Source organism: Pan troglodytes, chromosome 6, assembly GCF_028858775.2.
Source record: "Pan troglodytes isolate AG18354 chromosome 6, NHGRI_mPanTro3-v2.0_pri, whole genome shotgun sequence".
In the NCBI taxonomy this organism is placed as follows: Eukaryota; Metazoa; Chordata; class Mammalia; order Primates; family Hominidae; genus Pan; species Pan troglodytes.
The window spans coordinates 96,111,124-96,130,619 of NC_072404.2; the positions used below are offsets into that span (position 1 = coordinate 96,111,124).

Consider the following 19,496-nt stretch of genomic DNA (forward strand, 5'->3'; position numbering starts at 1 on the left):
AGAGCAGCAGCATGCGGCCGATATACACTTTATGTTTCCTACAGCTGACCATCAATCCCTGTTATTAAACAATGGAATATATATATTTTTTGTTTTGGCTCATCTGCACTAGTACCCTTGACTCTTTATTTAACCAACCGTCCCCCTCAGGAAGTAAGAATATTGTCTAATGAAAGGAAAACGGCTGCAGGAATTCGAAGTCATTTGGAGGCAATAACAAGTCTCTGACTAGAAGAAAAATATATATTGGAAGAACCAAGCACAATATGTTACATCCACAGATGTTCCCAAAGAGGCACCACATGCAGACTAGATTTCATTCAGGGGAAGAGCTTTTAAATACATTTTAGGCAAGACCCTAAAATAGAAATACTGAATAATCCCCTTCCCCAGGGACTCCGATATTTCGTAAGAAAATTAAGAAGATCAAGGGTCAGCCTGGATGATACCGGAGGCTTTCTTACTAAAACATTTTATAATCTATAAATACTCATATTTTAAAAACAAAAATTTAGTTACAGTGCAGGGGAGAGTGGCTATTTAGAGAATGGAGCAGTGGAACTATTACATTAAAAGGTATACTGTGAAATTTTTCATAGAATAGGGCTACTGTCCTGTTGTTCACTGATGGTCATGAAATTAACTCAAAGTCCTCAAATGAATACTTATCTTCTCCTTTTGGCTTACCCATGTCGAAGATGGTGTCATTGTTCTTGACATTCCATATGTTAATCCTCCGCAGTTAATAGTAGTGAATTCCAAGACAGAGGTCCAGAGTAAGTGCTGAAGAAGAATTTGTTTAAATCAATACCCAAAGATCATTCAAAACACACCCAGATGCTAACACCTTAGTTAGATATTTTATGCAAAGTTGAGGCAACATTAGTAATATTTAAAGAAACTTTTGTGCTCATTCTTTGTACAGCTTAAAATAACATATAAGGTGATATTTCACATGTAAAAAAATCAGGGCTTATTTTCTAATTCTTACTAGTGGCATAGTTTTTCTAGCTAATAAAAATAGCTTTTAAACAAAATCTGCTTTTCCCCTGATCTTCAGCTTTCCTCTGGGTGTCATGTGAAACACCATCCTTTGGGTGACATCCTGTGTGCCCCACCACAGGTCCTATAAAGTGGCAGCCCTCCCGTGGTGAAATGGGTTACTTGTAGGCTGTGAGAAGGATGCTTGGGTAGTTCAGCATCTACACTACTGAGATAATTTTGGCTACATTTCGCAGGAATTGCAGTTCAGGGCTTTTGAAATTCCCCAAGGTTATTACCCCATATGTATGCTAAACGGCAAAGTGTAAATGTCTTGTGCTAAGCCACAAGTAAAAGAAACATCTGGACAGTGGATAGAATCAGCACCAAACACGGCCTTGATGAGAAGGCTAATGGATGCCAGATGTGGAAACAAATTCATGTTCAAAGGTCCCCTCTCTAGGCAGGATCATTTCTAAGTGTCATGACCTAGAAGAAAAGTTCTCCTGAAACTAAAATGAAGCATGTATAGACTTCAGAAAAAAATATTTTTGAGGCAATAATAATGTAGGAATTTAAGTTAAGCCAACACAAATATGTTCTAGGAAAGAGAAGCACCAGATAGACAAACAAGCTGCTGGAGGTGCCTAGATTGTCATATCTTCCTTACTGCTTTTCAGAGTCCTCTGAGACATTAGGACACAATTCTCAACAGATGGGAGTTATAAAAGAAGTTATCCCCAGTCAAAAACTGGGAATCAGATAATTCTATTCCACTACTCAGTGACTGAGGAGTCCTGAGCAAGTAGCACTTAAGTTTGCCCCTAAGCTAGTTTTACTCATCTATTTAAAGCAGAAATCTTGGAAAGAGTAAATGAGCATATGTAAAGCAACTTGCATACAAGTTCAAAAAAAATTGGTTACTTTTCCCATTCAAGAATGAAGAAACTAGTGAAAAAGAAAGCTGAGGTTTGTCGTAAAGTGATAAAAGGAGAAAATATATATTCATTAATTTAGTCAACAAATATTTATTGCACACCTAATATATGCCTGGCAATGCATCATATATCAAAAAGAAAGATCATGCTAATCTACACAGAATTGCTGCAGCTCACAAGTTTAGCTACGCTAACTAATTTACACAAAGCTTTCCAAGTATCTTGCACCACAGTTTACTTTGTGACCAATAGCATGCTTGTGTAATACAGACTATGACCAAATATGTAACACCAGTTTTGTCTAGAATAATGCAACTTGGACAAATCAAATGATGTAGGCTTTACTAGTTCTATGGGCTAAGTAACTGAATTAGCTTGCCCAGACTTGGAAACATATGCTGTGTTAGGAATGAAAAGAAAAAGCATGAGGAGTTATCTTAGTGTTTCCTAGCCACTAAAGAAATTGGGCCGTAAAAGAGAAAAGAAGTGAATGGATAAAATCATTGAAACTGGTGCTGCTAAGATGAAATTTAGAGTGACAAGAGATATTTGCATCTGTTCAAGTGACCACAGGTGAAGAATACAAGTTTAGAGCAATATCTTAAATAGACTAAAGTAGATTTAAAAAAAAAAGTGTGTGAAATCTGAATGGAAGAAGGTTGCAGCAATCACAAACAAAGATCAATAAAAGATTGATGTTATCTAAAAATAGCAACAGAGAAAAGAAAGCCAAACTTGGAGCTACTGTGAGCAAAACAGCAACTAGGACTTGGCGAAAGCTTGAGTACAGAGAAAAGAATGTATACCTAAAAGGTCAGGATAGGGAGGATAATTTAAACCAACTTTCAATACAATTTGTGTGAACATTTTAAATATGAGAGTCCACTGTAACTAGAAATATAGGGCATAAGGAAAATAATAGAAGTGGATATATGAAATATATTCTTATGACTGCCACCTATTGATATTTTCATCTTAGACCAGTGAGTTGATCTCTGCTGTCATCAATTTCCCCATTGTCTGAAATGGCATCAGGTATCACCGTGGGCAAGACAGCCACATTCAAAGGTTAACTGCATCTGGAAAGAGCAGTAGTAATCCAAAGCTCTTAAGCTATGCCATGCAGTTTGCCCATCCAGTTGGAAATGGTAATCTATCCCAACCTTCATGGTAGAAGCAACCAATTACGGCAATGAAGGAGGAGTCTGTGGCCCTCTTCAGATGTGTCACACTGGAGTGTGCTGCCAAAATAAATTTGAGTTATGTTTTGTTTCGCTGTTAATTGTTATCAGAGTCCCAACAAACTTCATTTACTGTATTTTGCAGAGATGCTGTCCTACTGCTCCTTGTATCTTTAGAACCTACCAAAGAGCCTGGCACATAATAGACATAATAAGCAATTTTGTTTAAATCATTGAACCTAATTTTTTGAACAGTGGAACATAGTAAAACCACAGGATAATTTCATTCACTTTTCAGAAATCAAGCTGTGAAAGTAACAGTTGCCTGACTTAGAATCTTCTGATTGGAACTCACTCTTCACCTTTCTCTTCCCATGCAGCCTAAACTATAAAGTTGCAAGTTCCAAATGTCAGGCAGTGTGTCACTGGTAGTATTTGTCATTTACACCCAGACTCATGGTTTCTGCTTGTGTACAGAAAGGATAACAAAGTGACTGGCTTGCTATTATAATGAGAAGGAGGCCTCTGCACGCCCATCACTCACTTGCAGTGAGGTATGGCATCTCATCTTCCTCTAGGACTTCTCACCAGGCATTAGAGGATTCTCTCATCAGAGTTAGTGCTGTTAGTAAGCCCACAGTTGCAAATTCATGTCAATACTCCTGTGACCAATTTGTTATATACTGTCATTTTTAAAAAATGCACAGCCACACTAGCCATTCTTTTTCACTTCAGACCTGCTTTTTTTATTTTAAATTTTCATTGAAGTGTAATATACATACAGAAAAATGCATGTCATAATTGCACAGCTTCATGACTTTTCACAAACTGAACACACCTCATGAAACAAAAGTCTGGATCAAGAAACACAAATTTACCAGCACTCGAGAAACCCTCTCAGGCTTCCTACAAGTCAGTAACCTCTCATATTCACAAGAGTAAAATCTGTCTGACCTTACAATACTGTAGATAACTTTGGTATGTTTAGGCTTTTATATAAACGGATTCATGCAATACGCACTCTTTCGTGCCTAGCTCTGCCTTTATTACTTGGAGAAATGGGCCCTTGTGTAACATACACATGCCATAATTTTATGCCCATAATTTGAGTATAACACAAAGAAAGGAAAGCAAACCTAGAGGCTGTGTTATATGAAGGCTTTGTGTTATTCTTAGTCTTTTTAAAGCACAGGTAAAATCAGAACCAGTTTAAAAGTTGAAAGCTATACAAGAGATATGTTAGTCTTGTTAGTTGAAAATCTGTCTCAAATTATATCTGTGTTGGGAGCTTCCTACATTGAAATGTGTACAACAAGATAGTAGGGGTCAATATTCCCTGAAACTCATGAAGGACAAGAGGGCAGAAGACAGCCCAGACTTGCTGTCACAGGCACAGTAGTTGCCATGGAATTTAGACTAATAAGTGTTATAGAGGACCCAAACCTCCTATAACTAAGGCCTCTATTGTGATGGGATAGTGAAAATTAAGTCAGAAACAACTTGAACACCAGAATTTTAGGAAATATTCTTCTTTTGACATTAGGGGTCAGTTAATGTCCTAGTCCAGATTGACTCAGGATAAGAGGTGCCCAGCCCCCTTCTAACAAAACTCAGTACAACAGGAGAGGATCAAGGGAGTAAGGATGCTAACATTTTCTGGAGAAACAGAATATATCAATTGAGTGTGAGCACATGTGCCCTTTTGAGGAGAAGGAGATGATCACTTTCCATCTTCTCCTGGCATATTATGGTATTTAGCACCCATAAACACTAAACAATTCAGAATTTACTGGACACCTTGGAACTTTGATTCCCTCATTGCATCATCCGCACAGCCAGCAGTTCCCCAAGATCACACACCACCTTACACCTCAATGAGAAGAAAGGCAGAATGCTAGCTGATGGGGATCATTTGGAGAGTCCAGAACACCCCCAATTTCATTAGAGTCATTGATAAATTATCCTCACTCCAACAATTTTAATAATAGCTAACAGTTATTGAGCTAATGTTATGTTTTGTTTCATTTCATCCTAAAAAAACATGAAATAGGTATTGTTCTTGTCTTCATTTTACACATATATAAAATGAGAGCCAAAGAGGTGGCCATGTGCTGACATCATGAAGTAGATTCAAACATTTCACTAAAGAGGCCACACCCCAACACAGTGGCTTTCAAAATGTTTTTTTAACATGTCCCAGTAAGAAATTATTTTACATTGTAACCCAGAATAAATATTCATATACACATGCATACACACCAAAATGTCTTAGAAAATAATATTCACCCTTTCTACATAAATGCCTTATATTCATATTTTGATATTTTTATTATATTTTAAGCTCTTCTATTTCCTTTTAAAATGCTCACTGTGATTTGCTAATATGGATTATGACACTTGAATAGGTTGTGAAAATTTGATCTGCAGTTAGAAAAACTCTGATCTAAGGTGCTATACCATATTGCCTTCCCAATCAATTTCTATTTGATTTTCTAGGAATGGATTTTATAAGAGCATTGTTAAATTTACCACCAGTGGTGTGCTGGTAAATATTTAACAATCAAATCTTGGGAACTTATGGAGGGACTGATTTTTAGTGTTTGCTGATTTCTGTGATGTAAGCGCTCTCACCACGGCCAATTTTAAGGTGCCAGCATGGTGACATCAGATTTTCTTCTGTATTAACCCACATATTGACTATTTTGGTATTGTTCATTCCTTCTTGTAGGTTTGATTTTCCATCTGGTGTTGTTTCCTCTTACTTTGAAGTAATTCCTGTAGCATTTCTTTGTTTGTTTGTTTGTTTGTTTGTTTTTGTTTTCTGAAATGGAGTTTAACTTCTGTGCCCCCAGACTGGAGTGCAATGGCGCGATCTTTGCTCACTTCAACCTCCTCCTCCTGGGTTCAAGCAATTCTCCTGCCTCAGCCTCCCAAGTAGCTGGGATTACAGGCACACGCCACCAAGCCCAGCTAATTTTTGTATTTTTAGTAAAGACGGGGTTTCACCATGTTGGCCAGGCTGGTCTCGAACTCCTGACCTCAAGTGATCCACCCACCTTGGCCTCCCAAAGTGCTGGGATTACAGACATGAGCCACGGTGCCTGGCCCTCCTCTAGCATTTCTGATTGTGTAAGTCTACTAATTGTGAAATGTCTGTTCTAATTGCCTATAAAAAGTCTTTATTTCAACTTCTTAAAGTATAGTTTAACTGGATAGAGAATTCTGTGATGCTTGACCAATTTTTCCCCAGAACTTCAAAGATGCCATTTCATTAAGTTATTTTTTCTGATAAGTCAGCTATCATTAATATTGTTATTACATTACACATATGTGCTGCTTTATTCTGATTGTTTTCAAGGATTTTCCTTTACCTTTACTTTAATCAATTTGGCTATTTAACTACATATGGTTTTATTTATATTTATCCTGCTTGAGAATTGCTGAGCTCCTTGGTTTTGTAATCTTACGTTTATCATCGAATTTGGAGAATTTTTTGGCCATTACTTCAAGTATTTTCTCTCATTCGTCTCTCCTTCTGAAACATTAATTTTGCATGTGTTAGACTACTAAATATTTTCCAACTGGACACACTGAAGATTTGTTGAATTTCTTTTCTATCTTTTTTCTCTCTGATTGGATTAGATAATTTCTTCTGGTCCATTTTCAAGTTTATTATTTTGCCTCTCCAATCTGTGCCTCCTGTCATGAAATCTTTATTTTTAAATATTGTACTTCTGAATTCTAGAATCTCCATATAGTATTTTTATAGTTTCCCTTCTCTGCTGAGATTCCCCAACTATTCATTCATTTTGTTATGTTTTCGAACATATTTATAATAGTCCAAGTTCTTGTCTGTTAATTCCAAAATGTGCACCATTTCAGGTCTTATTTCAAATAATGCTTTCTCTCTTTGCTCTGGGTGCTGTTTTTCTGTTGTCTTATATGTCAAGCAATTTATACTTACATGCTGGTTATTATAGAACATATATTTGTAGGCAGTCTGAATTATGTCATCTTTCTTTAAGAGTTTGAGTTTTGTCCTAACAGGCACATAAATAAATACTGGTGGATCATTTTACTTTTGTTAGACTTAGTTTCATTCTTTATAAGGACAGGTCTGTTTTATACTTAGTCCTGTGACATGGCCCTAATTCCAGAGCTTGGCCTTTACTAATAGAGTACAGCCAGTCTTTCTAAGGTTTTAATAAAAAGCGCAAAGTGCCTAGTTTGATCTCTGCACTCTGGCTGGCTTGGAACTCTAATACCTCTCGGATATGTCTGCCAGGCCTCACTGAGTCTCACCCTGTGGATGACCACTCAGATCTGCCCACCAACTCCATGCAGCTCACTGCCCCACAAATAGCAACCACTTTAGCAGCTTAGAATTCTATTAAATAATCCCTGCCTCCTCAAGTCAGAAAGACTGCCACTGCTACATGGCAGGAAAGTGCCCTGTGCAGAATACTGGGGAATCTATGGGGTAACCATGGGGTTTCCCTCACGTATTTTTTTTCTGTCAAAGATCATAGTTTGCTTCATATTTTTTCTACAATTTTGTAGTTATTTTCAGCAGGAGGGTAAATCCAGTTAACAGTCCAATATCTGTACTTGACTTCTCCTAGTAACCATGTCATAGGCATGGTCACCAGGAATATGTGAATGATAGAAGTGATATCTTTGTAAAGACATGTGTGACATATGTTCTGTTTTGTAGACTTGTTGGAGCAATAATGGTAACGTCTTCCTAAATCCTAATTCTGTATTTATTACTGCTGACTACCATCTTGAGCAATTTGCTTTACTCTTTCTCTCAGTCCCTCTGTCACTCTCTACTTAGCAATAGATGATATAATTACTTCTTACCAGGAAACAGAAGAGTTAATTCACTATGCAGAATACTCTGAAATTATATAAAAAGGGACTGTATACATCTAGGAAATTATTAATAATAGCCACTTGATGGGTCATATTGCCAATTGGTAAAAATATCCTCCTAAAAATGGTATTCCTCCATTTCTGCTCCTTCACCATTTTGTCCAGAGCTAGAGAGAAAGCTTTTGAGAAACCCAGTTTCTACACTCGGTTTATGCTGACAAACCTGAAACTTCTATTAGACTTTGCAGCTTGGAAGAGGTAAAGGACAAAGGTGGATCACAGGGAATTTGGAGAGGCTCTAATTCAGAGGCTTCGTAATGAGGGTAAGGAACTTGAGGATGCTAAAGCAGCTGAAATGGCAACACACACATGTGTACGTGCACACATACCATGAAAATACTGTGCACTTTGATGCTTAGGAAAATAAAGGTTTACTTTGAAGGGAAGCGAATAAATCTGCAATATATTCTATACTGAGTCACTCAACAAAGTGAATACTATTGATGGGAAGTAAATTACCAGCAATCACCAAAGTTTAGGACAATCTGTTTGCCTACCTCATAAAATCATTTTCCTCTAAATTCAGAAGATAAAGAAAATAGGAGATGAATAGGAGATGTGATTTTTATTTTTTAATTTACCTTACTTAGTTTTTTTGGTCAAGGTCGAATAGTGAAGTGGGCCTTTCTTCTTTTGGCCTCATCACCATCCGTTTCTCAGCTCCAATATGCTGACTGGCAACGTCCCTCTCTTCAACATACCCAGGGTTCTTGGGTGTTTTCATTTTATCTATTAATAAAATAGGTTTATATAAGAGGGTCTTATCAATTAATTCCCACAATTTGACCTAATGTTTTTGTTGTTTAAAATTTCACACACATTGTGGGATTTCAAACAGCCTTAAACTCAGAAAATTTGAAGGAAAGCAGAACTCTTCTCCCTAACTTTAAATCTTAGTGCATAAGCCTGGCCTCCTCTATTCTGCCCCGTCCTTCATACTTTGAAGGAACTTAACCTGTCATTTGATGTATTGTTTTCCATTCCTCCTAATCCCTCTCAGACCAATAACATGTATTCTAATTCTTTTTTCTCTAAATGCTCTCAAAATTTCCAGTTTTAATTTATACTTTTCTTCCTGTAAAAAATCAACCGACAATTCAGCATCACAAAGTCAGATCAAAGATATTTGGGTCAAATTTATCCAGGGCCAAAGTTGAATTTTGGCCTAGTATAATGTCATTTTGAAAATGACAGATCTTTTTAGCAATCTTCGTTATCTGAATGAAATTTCCAAATTATTTTTTCAATCTCCTGATCAATCTTTCTAAAACTTGCATGCTACCGGGAATTTATTATTTAACCAACTTTTGACAACTGTGTGTGAGGCACTGTGGAACATACAACAATATCTAGAGTATGCTCCTTGATATATAGTAGTTTACAAACTAATGGTAAAGTAAGAATAATTTTCAATTTAAAAACTTTGCAAATAAAACACAAGACAAAATATGATCCTCATGATAAACATAGCACAAAGTATAGGGAATTTAGCAAATGAAGGAACCCCTTACAGTGGAGTAACATGGAAGGCTACAAGGAAAAGAAAATTTAAGGTAGATCTACTAAAAATGATTGGGTTTGAAATGATGAGCTACTCATAATAGCTTCCTAAGACTTCTGGGGAAAAATACCCTTTTTCTCTAGTAAAAGAATTACAGTCATGCAATGGCATATCTCCTATTAAAAATGCCAATATAGCTACAGTGTCTGTTTGTTTACCCAGCTGAAAATGGCAGTCTAAGAGCAATGGCTATGCCTTTTGTTGCCCATAATACTGACAGCTGAAAAGTTACAGAATCATAATCAAATTGCACATACTAGGACTAACCCTAACTTTGCTCCAGATTGATTGAGTGTGCAGGATTTGAGCACTCTCAGAAACCCTTCAGCAACTTAAGGATTTATTTCTGGGAAAGAGTATGTATGGTTTCTGGCATTTTATCTCCCAGATAGACCCTTTCCTTTCCCTGGATAAACTACTTTTGCATTGACTGAAAGTGCATTTCATTTCCGACACCGAGTCCCTGAGCAAAGAATGGACGAGAAGACATATTATCATATGCAGAGTACAGAAATGCTTTCAGTTCATATATTCCAGGGGTTATATTCATAGCAAACCTCTGAGATTCTATTAATGCATCAATTAATAAAACATTGGTGAGCAGGTTGCCTACAGAGAGGGCTACACATGCTTGTTTACAGTTGACGCATCACTCATCATCCCTGAATGGAGAACTTTGACTGTAGAGATGCAATTCTCCAGCTGCATATGAATGTGGCTGCAGTAGGGAGCCTGTTTATCTGAGGAATGTGCTGCTGGCTGATTTATAATGAAAAGAACCGGAAAAGAGGTGGTTGGTGCCCTTTCACACAATCCGATAAACTGTTACACAGAGATAACAGTGCCATTGAATTAAACATGTTTGTCTATTTTTCAATGTTACTTTTTTTTTTTAACTTTCTTAGGGCTTCATTTTAAACAGTGCTAATTGTCTCTGATTATGCTTAGTGCTACAGTATTAATCATTATAAGTTCTGCTATAAAGAAAAAGTAAATAAAAATACAGTGTATTTAAACATTAATTGATTTTTGATTTGTAATTCTCTAAAATGACATTAAATGTTACTTAGATATGCCCTGTCACAGAGCTAAAAGGAAAAAATACTTTACATGACGTTGTCATCCCCCAACTTATTTTTATGGTCTGCATATCTAATTTTTAAATTTATATAACACATGTAGTATGAATAAATCAGTTTTTGAGTATAGCACTTAACAATTATCATGTTGAAGGAAACCAATGGTATACAAACTTTCAAGATTTTCACTAATGATGAAAATAGTTCATAAAAACAGAGATGCATACTTTTCTATCACTCTTTATATAAAAATGTGTAAGCATTTAGAATGTTATTTGACAGCAGGGATGATGTTCATTTGTTTACAACTAAAGTATATATCCTGGGTATCCAACCCATAGCCTAGTGCACACATAGTGGGTGTTCAATAAATATTTCATAAGTGAATGTGTCTCTGAGGCTTTGAGATAGAAGAACGTGCATATTCCTTATTTAGTATTCTCCTGACCAAAAACTTAAGCAGTAAATGTAGGTCAGTTCAGGTCTACATCTCTCCTGGCTTCCTAGATGCCAGTCTCAGTTGCAATATTCAAGTACAAAGGCAGTATTTTTTCTTGCATGATACAAATTCATTACTATATTTCTACCTGTTGGTGACCCTACCATCAAAGAGTGCAATAGGGGAAATGCATCTGATGTGACAAGGTAGGTAATGAAGCAAAAATAATGTATTTCTCTTATTTAATTCCCATTTCCCATACCATAAATAAAATAGTAAAGGGTCATGTGCAAACATAGATATCATGGATGTCTATATTCCTTCAAGAAACATTCATTGAATTCTTTTACTATACCAGAACGTAAACAAAGAGAAATAAAACACAGTCCTTACCAGTGAAACAGGTAAACTGATAGACACTGTTACTTTCTTTATCATTTTTGTTCATATAATTTTTATCTCTTTATGAATTTGGTAACAGGCTCTATTAATCTGTTCCTTCCCTGTTTGAAGGACAGGCCAAAGATCCAGTTTGGACAGGAGAGACTATTACTTTCAGCGTAATGCAGTGTTTCATTTGAAGTCTTTTTTGGCTAACAGCCCTTTCCCAACAGAGAATTAAGCTTTCTATAGACTATAAGGTAATCTTTATTTGAGTAGCCAAACTTTCTTTACATTCAAAAGATGTCTACACTTTTTGCAAAGATACATGGTCAGCCTGTGTTGATGGCCTTCTTTTAATTAGCTATTCTGTTTTACTAGGCACATAAAACAACTTTTTTATAGAGAAATTTCTGCATCTTTATCATTAGCGATAATGATCGCAGTGTCTTTTGCCTTCCATGGCAGTTTTTCTTCAAAGGGAATTGCACGTAAAGATCAAAGAGACCAGAAATTGATATGAAACAAAAAAATTCTACTACAGTATCAACTTTAAAAAAAAATTATTATTATTAGACTTTCTGGTACCCTGTGGCAGATCTCCCAGGGAGGCTCTGAGTTAATACTGAGCATTCCAATGGCTGCTGCCATCAGTGCTGAGATTCACACCTAAACAAACAGACAAAACATACCCCAGCTGACTCTGTGGCTCAGGAAAACAGCCCATCATTCGCTGCATGTGAAAGGAACAGAAAGCAAGCAGAAATCTGCGTTTTAAAGGGCACTGCTAATATGAAAAGGGAGAAATGTCAAAAATGTTGAAGTAAACACTGGACTAGCTCCTGTCTTGCTTGTTTCATTGAGTTTTTTTCTTCCTTGGCACCTAAAAAATTCTAAATGCTGTGCCATTTCATTAATTCTCAATCAGCACACAAGAAAACAAATATAAATCAAAATAGCAATAGCAAACATTTCTTGAACAAACTACAACAGGAATATAAAGCCAGAAGTCAACAGTTTGATTGGGGAAGGGAGATAAGACAGAATACTTGATCTTTCCTGGTAGTAACTGTTGAGTCTTAAATTGGTAAGTGGCTATTTGCTGGAGAAATTGGTATAGAAGGACATTCTTGGCAAAAGGGAACAGCATGAGCAAAAGCAAGGGGTCATCAACACCCTAAACACCTACTGAGTGCACATAGTTCAATATATCTGCAGCTTAAGATCTGAAGGCAGAGGTAGGCCCATGCAGATAAGCATGGTGAGCAGTAGGACTTTAGAGCTAGCCAGGGATAAGATCATAAAGCACTGAGAAGAGATTTATAATGAGTTAATTCTTAAATCTGTGGGCAAGGGAAACTCAGTATACATTGATAGAAGATGGGCTACTCTGAATAGTAATTGAGATTGTGCATTAGAGTGTCTTCCCCAATGAGACATCATTCAAATTGCTAACATTTGCTAATTTATCTGAGAGCACATGAATAGTGTGGCTTTTAGGCATCTTGATTGAGTCTTGGACCAGCTAGGAGGGCCCTTCCTTCATAAAACCCTTCCAACACACAATCATGTGTGAAGGTTGAAAAGCAGACAGGCATGCTCAACTAGAACACACAAGGGCATGTGGCTGGAACCTGTCAGAAGAATGCTCCAGGAGCCTGATGCAGTCAGATCTCTCACTTGATTCTGAAAATAATACGTTCATCTTATCTAGGGGGATAGAAGTAAGCAGGCTGTGTGAATGTGCTGACCAAGTGTTTGCTCTAGTGCTAGAAAGCTGAGTGTCAAAGAATTCAACAGCTGGTACATAGGTTCATGTGTGCATGCAACTAGACTACTCCACACCAGAGTTTTGGAAAGCTCTCTAGAAAGATCCCAGACTACTGTCCAAAACATGATCCTCACAGCAAGGCTTTGCCTGATTCCCAATAGATTCATACGTTCTAGCCTAGAATGTAAAAAGATGCTCAATTCACAGTAGCTACAGTCAACTGTGTGCACCCCAGCTCTGGCATTCATTGCACTACCTGAGATGTGAGGACCAAATGAGGAGTTGCCTCACTCTGGATAGGGGAGGCAGCCACCAGCAATCACACTTGCCCCATCATCTATAGTTGTACAGGTTATACAACAAAAAGTTGAGAACTCGTGTACTTGTAAAGGGGGTATCTTTGTCTAATGCTCAAAACAGTGCTTTGGGGGGTGGTAGCAGCTCTCTAGGAATTTATTGCTAGGGTCCTGCTACGAATTACAAGAGCTCAGCATAGTGGGGATAAGGAAGAAGTGGTAGCTTTGGGAGATGTTAAGCGGTTAGATTCTGCAGGGCATAGTGGCTAATTGAAAGACGGTAGCAGGGGGTGAAGTGGAGAAGACTCTAGGGTGCAGATTTCTGGCCTGAGAGCCTGGAAACAGAGAAGATCCATTCATAGACATGCAGACTTTGAGGTGTCTGAAGGATGTGTGGGTAAAGCTGTTTAACAGGCAGTTGACCTAAGAAGTATGGAGCTCATTTAAGTGGTAGTTGAAACTGAAAATAGATGAGTTGGCCCAGGAAGAGGTAGTGGGAGGATGGGGGAAGGAAGGTGTTAAACAATGGAATTTGAGATGTTGTCAAGATGAAGCATGATAACAGAAACCTAGGAAGTTGTAATAGGTAGAGAAGAGTCAAGATTTCAATTAAGGTCAAGTAAAATGAGAACTACAGTGAGTTTATAGTTTATTCAATTTAGAAATAAGTAGCAGCTTTTTCCACAACACTTTTGTTAGAGCAGTTGAGGCAGACTCTTAACCTCAATGGGCTAGGATAGTTCATCTATTAAGGGAGGGACAGAGATGCAGTGGTAGAAATGCAGAAATGGTAACAGAGTTAATTGTGTTTTCTTGTGTTGTAAATGGAAAGGGTAAGAGTCCATAAAAAAGGTAAGTTTACAAATGCAGCTTAAAGAGAAGGGATATAAACTCACATCCACATTGCTGCCCTAACAAAAACAAAGTAAATGACTCAGTAGAGAGAGTACTGGACTTGGCTTTAAAAAGAAAAAACAAAAAACAAAAAACAAAAAAACTGGAGTCCAAACCCAATCTGCAATAAGTACACTTTGTAAGGTCACCTCCTTGACCCTCTGTGCCCATTTCTGTGAGATGGGACCACTAGGAACTACATCATAGAGTGTGTAAGGATGGGGTGAGAATACCTGTGAGAGAGTGCCTGGTGCTGTGGTGTACTGTGTGTTTAGTAAATGGTTTTCTGAGTCATCCCATTAAAGGTCTGATTGGGCATGATCGATGTAATCACTGTTGCTTTCTTTACTATTTTTGTTCATATAATTTTTATCTCTTTAGGAATTTTGTGACAGGCTCTGTTAGTCTGTTCCTCCCTTATTTGAAGGACAGGCCAAAGATCAAGTTTGGAAATGAGAGAGGACTAGCATGACACATTGGCTCCACCATTGATATCTCCCAGAGGTACAGAAACAGGATTCATGAAGATGTTGACAAGACTGCAAGTTCTTACCTTAGCTTTGTTTTCAAAGGGATTTTTACTCTCTTTAGGGGACCATAACTTTCTAAGGAGAGAGATTAAAATAGAAGGTGACCTTGTTTTAGGGGGCCTGTTTCCTATTAATGAAAAAGGCACTGGAACTGAAGAATGTGGGCGAATCAATGAAGACCGAGGGATTCAACGCCTGGAAGCCATGTTGTTTGCTATTGATGAAATCAACAAAGATGATTACTTGCTACCAGGAGTGAAGTTGGGTGTTCACATTTTGGATACATGTTCAAGGGATACCTATGCATTGGAGCAATCACTGGAGTTTGTCAGGGCATCTTTGACAAAAGTGGATGAAGCTGAGTATATGTGTCCTGATGGATCCTATGCCATTCAAGAAAACATCCCACTTCTCATTGCAGGGGTCATTGGTGGCTCTTATAGCAGTGTTTCCATACAGGTAAGATTGGCTAATGCTATTGCTAAAAGGCTGTATCTCTTTGCTTTTATGTGTTGGGGGAACAAAAGGAAAATACCATAATAACATCATCAACGGATTATATCAACAATGAAATTATTAATTTTTCTAGTTATAATTTGATAATATAGGTTTGCAGGCAGAAGATTTTTCTACCAATGAAAATTGTTTAGAAGCATATCAGGTAGCTATTGCAACATTAAACACTACCCCCAAAATTCAGTGGTTCAAATAAGAATATTATTTATTAGTTTACAAGTCTAAAGATCAGATGCTGTGAACTAATGGAGGCTGGGTTTCACTGGGGGCAGCTCTGCTCCAGGTTGTCTCTTATCCTCCTCCTGGAATCGATCATCTAGCCCAGGAATGTTCTCTGAGTGATGGCAGAGGTGCAAGAGAATGCAAACTCAGCTGTACAAAGCTCTTTCAAGTTTCTGCTTGCTTCGCACCTGCTAACATCCCATTAGCCAAAGCAACTCACAGGGCTCAATCCAGAGTGAAGGAGCTGGTAAGTATGCCCTGCCCACAGGACAAGTGCTGCAGTTATGCAACAGACTGTCAAGGTAAGATGAAATAATAATTTGAAGCCACTGATGCAATCAAACACAGGAAGGCATAATGTCATGGAACTCCATTATTCCCACTAATTTTTACTAAAGCATTTTTTTGTTCAGAGATAAAATACAAATAAAATTTCTCAGGATATAAACCTAAAAATGTATGCAGAGAAGCCAGAGGATTACTACCATTTAAAAAAAAAGGAAACATTTAACACATAACTTAAACTAAATATGAAGCTAATAATTGGCTGTCATAATTTTGTTGGGAAAGAAGAAATATACATACTCTTGCAATCCTTACTTATAAGGTTACTAAATTTTATAGAAGTAAATAAGTGAGAAATCATCTAGCTCAACTTCGTCATTTTCCCAATCCCCAGAAAGATTGGTTTCATGAAAACTCCCACTGGTAGAAGGCACAAGAACTAGAACTCAGATAGATCTTTTGTACTTCTGTGTTCTTTTAACTACCCCATGTGATATTTATATGTTACTTTAAGTTTAGTATTTTTTCTGATTAGAGCATTAATGTCACAGTAATAAAAGTCCATGATTCTAAGAGTCATACACTTTGCCTCCCACCAAATTACTATAATCAAAGCCCCAAGCACTAAAAGAAACTATACTACACTCATGTTGTCTTTTTATGTCATGAACCACTTAAATTGGCTATATTTGCATTGGAATAACCTTCTTTCTCTATCTCACATTTGTGGCACTTAAAATTCTAGGTATAGGCCAGGTGCTGTGGCTCATGCCTGTAATCTCAGCACTTTGGGAGGCTGAGGCAGGCAGATCACCCGAGGTCAGGAGCTTGAGACCAGCCTGGCCAACATGGTGAAACCCTGTCTCTACCAAAAATACAAAACATTAGCAGGGCATAGTGGGACACACCTGTGTTCCCAGCTACTCGGGAGGCTGAGGCAGGAGAATCACTTGAACCCAGGGGGCGGAGATTGCAGTGAGCCAAGATCAGGCCACTGCCCTCTAGCCTGGAGCAACTGAGCAAGACTTCATCTCAAAAAAAAAAAAATGTAAATAATGATAAATATATAGATAGATACATAAAATAAAATTCTAGGTATAATTCTGTGTGGTTCTCTGTGAGCTATTTGAAATTTATTTCCTTCTTCAGATTACATCATCATGTTACGAGTAATTAGGATAACTGGTTTTAAATAAACATCCTTAGGTTTCACTAGATGGATAGAAAATATTGCACATATGAAAGCACATCATGTTAATTTTGCCACTCTTTCTATACTTGGATAAAGAGAGATGAAAAATGCTATTTTATTTGAGGAAAGAGTATCAGTCATACTTCATATATATATATATATATATATAAATGAAGTATGTAACATTTCATATATGTGTATATATATAGTCTGCCATACTTCAATCATAATTTCCAGATGAATGCCAGTCATTTCACGAATTTATATTATACCCAATATTACCACTAGTAAGGGCTTATATATATACGCTTTTTCTCACCTTAGTTTCTCCTAGTGCAATAAATGGTACTCTACAGCAGATGTGTAAATATCCCACTTATCCAAAGTAATTGAGAAACTGTGCCCTGCAAATGGCCTTTTTACAATCTAATTTTACTCTTTTACTACCTATGTACTTCCTGGAAGAAGTCAGACTAGTTTAGAGGAAAAAATGTGGGCTACTAAAACCCTGTACTAGTTAGTTCTGAAGGTCAGAAGCCACTTCTTACTCATTGAAAGACCTATCTCATTAGGTTTTTTTCATTTATCTGGTCAATATCACCATGAAGTCACAAACGTTGATAAGGTTCTTATCTTCACAGCATAAATAAAAGACCCAAAACTATCGTGCTATAATGGAAACAGTGTAGATTTTGGCAACAGAAAGACCTGCGTTTGAATTCCAACTACACCGTTTTCTGGTTAATCTGTAAAATGAAGAAAATATCATCTACCTCAAAAAGTTGGAGAGAAGATAAATTAAGAAAATCTGTGGAAAATGCCTCACCAAAAACTGACAGATTCAATAAATGGTAACCTTATGTCCCTAAAATTATAGGAAAGGTCAGTGGAAAGCCATATCGAAAGCTAATTATGTGGACTTCTCTGGTGCCCAAGCAGTCCCATGAAGTCATTGCTGGTTTCCCACATGGTTAATCAGCAAGTCAGTCTGTATTAAGCTCCTACTGTGTGCACTGCACTGTGACAGGAGTTAGAGCAAACACTAAAGTCATATAGAACACAGCCCTGATCTCAAGAAACTTAAAATCTGGCTATGGGTACAATGTGCTCTGAAATAACAGTAACTATAATTCAGAATATGTTCATGTAGCTCACAAAGTAAGAAATGACCTTTAGAAAGGTTTTGAGGATGAGTAAGAATGAAAGTTGCATTGGAGAAAGGCTAACAGGGTGACAGTGTAAATGAGATGCTGGATCTGAAGAGGCCAATCAGAAAACTGTGGGAGACGTCCATGTACAAGGGGATAAAGGCCTTGACATGAATAAGAAGGAACAAGAAAGAAGGCTCCATTCCCTCCTCCATGGCTCCAACATTTCCTGACTAGTCAGACTCTGATTAGGCCACAGACTTGTCCAGGCCAAGTCAAGCCAGGAGTTGGAGCAATTAGGCTATACACTGACCCCCATGCACCCTTCCAAGGAACCCTTCAATACAGCGTCCTGTATTCAGCTAGGCATCACGAATAATAAGAGTTGTTAGGTGGCTGTTATGTAGCTAAGAATTAAAGTGTGTTATTCCTTTGAAACATATATGTCCTTTAATAAGAATTCTAAAAAACATAGTCAGTGGTAATCCAAAGCCATAAATTCCTAATGGTGAATTTAAGGCCCTCTTTTACACTAACGAGGGAAACATTTTTGGAGAGAAGATTTCTCTGGGTACCTCTGATACTCACATGCTCCTGCTCCAGTGACTGATTCTGGTCATACACCTGGTGTGTGGTAACCGTGGTGACAGCGTGCAGCCTGTAGCATTGCCATCCATTTTTAACTACTTTTGACTTCCTGCATATGTACTGGAAATTGTCTTTTCTTGAACTGAGCTGGGGGAAAAAAGAGGGTGGAAGAAATAAATGAGTATGAACCTGTCACATAATTTTAAAAATTCCTGCTGTCTGATTATAACATCTAGTCCCAAACCAGAGCTCAGGGGTTTTCCATTGCAAATTGCCTGTTGAGAGAGAACTTTAGAGAATGACAGCATTTTGTGCATCTTCCCATTTGTGGTTGGGTCAGTTTAGACATTGCAATCTCCCCATTTGGGCCTGGATTCCTTTCTCTGCTGAATTGCTTCAGGAGGTGCTTTCTCTCCAGCTTCCTCTTCTTTTCTTATCTTCCCACTAAAGGATAGAAACTTTTCTGGAAGGCAGCATAGGAGATATGCCATGCTGTGTTAGTTCATACAATAGGCAGTGTTTGCTAATAGGAAAACTTCATGGAGGGGAATTCTTAATG

At 37.5% G+C, this 19,496-nt stretch overlaps 1 protein-coding gene across 2 annotated transcripts in view; it reads left to right on the forward strand.

The window, feature by feature from the left end:
• Positions 1-19,496, forward strand: part of GRM3 (glutamate metabotropic receptor 3) — a 218,763-nt gene that overhangs the window by 104,166 nt on the left and 95,101 nt on the right. For both annotated transcript variants that reach the window (XM_001161278.8, XM_054687620.2), the window contains exon 2: positions 14,838-15,445. In XM_001161278.8, the coding sequence (XP_001161278.2) occupies positions 14,978-15,445 (468 nt within the window). In that variant the 5' untranslated portion in view covers positions 14,838-14,977. The remainder of the gene's footprint in view (positions 1-14,837; positions 15,446-19,496) is intronic.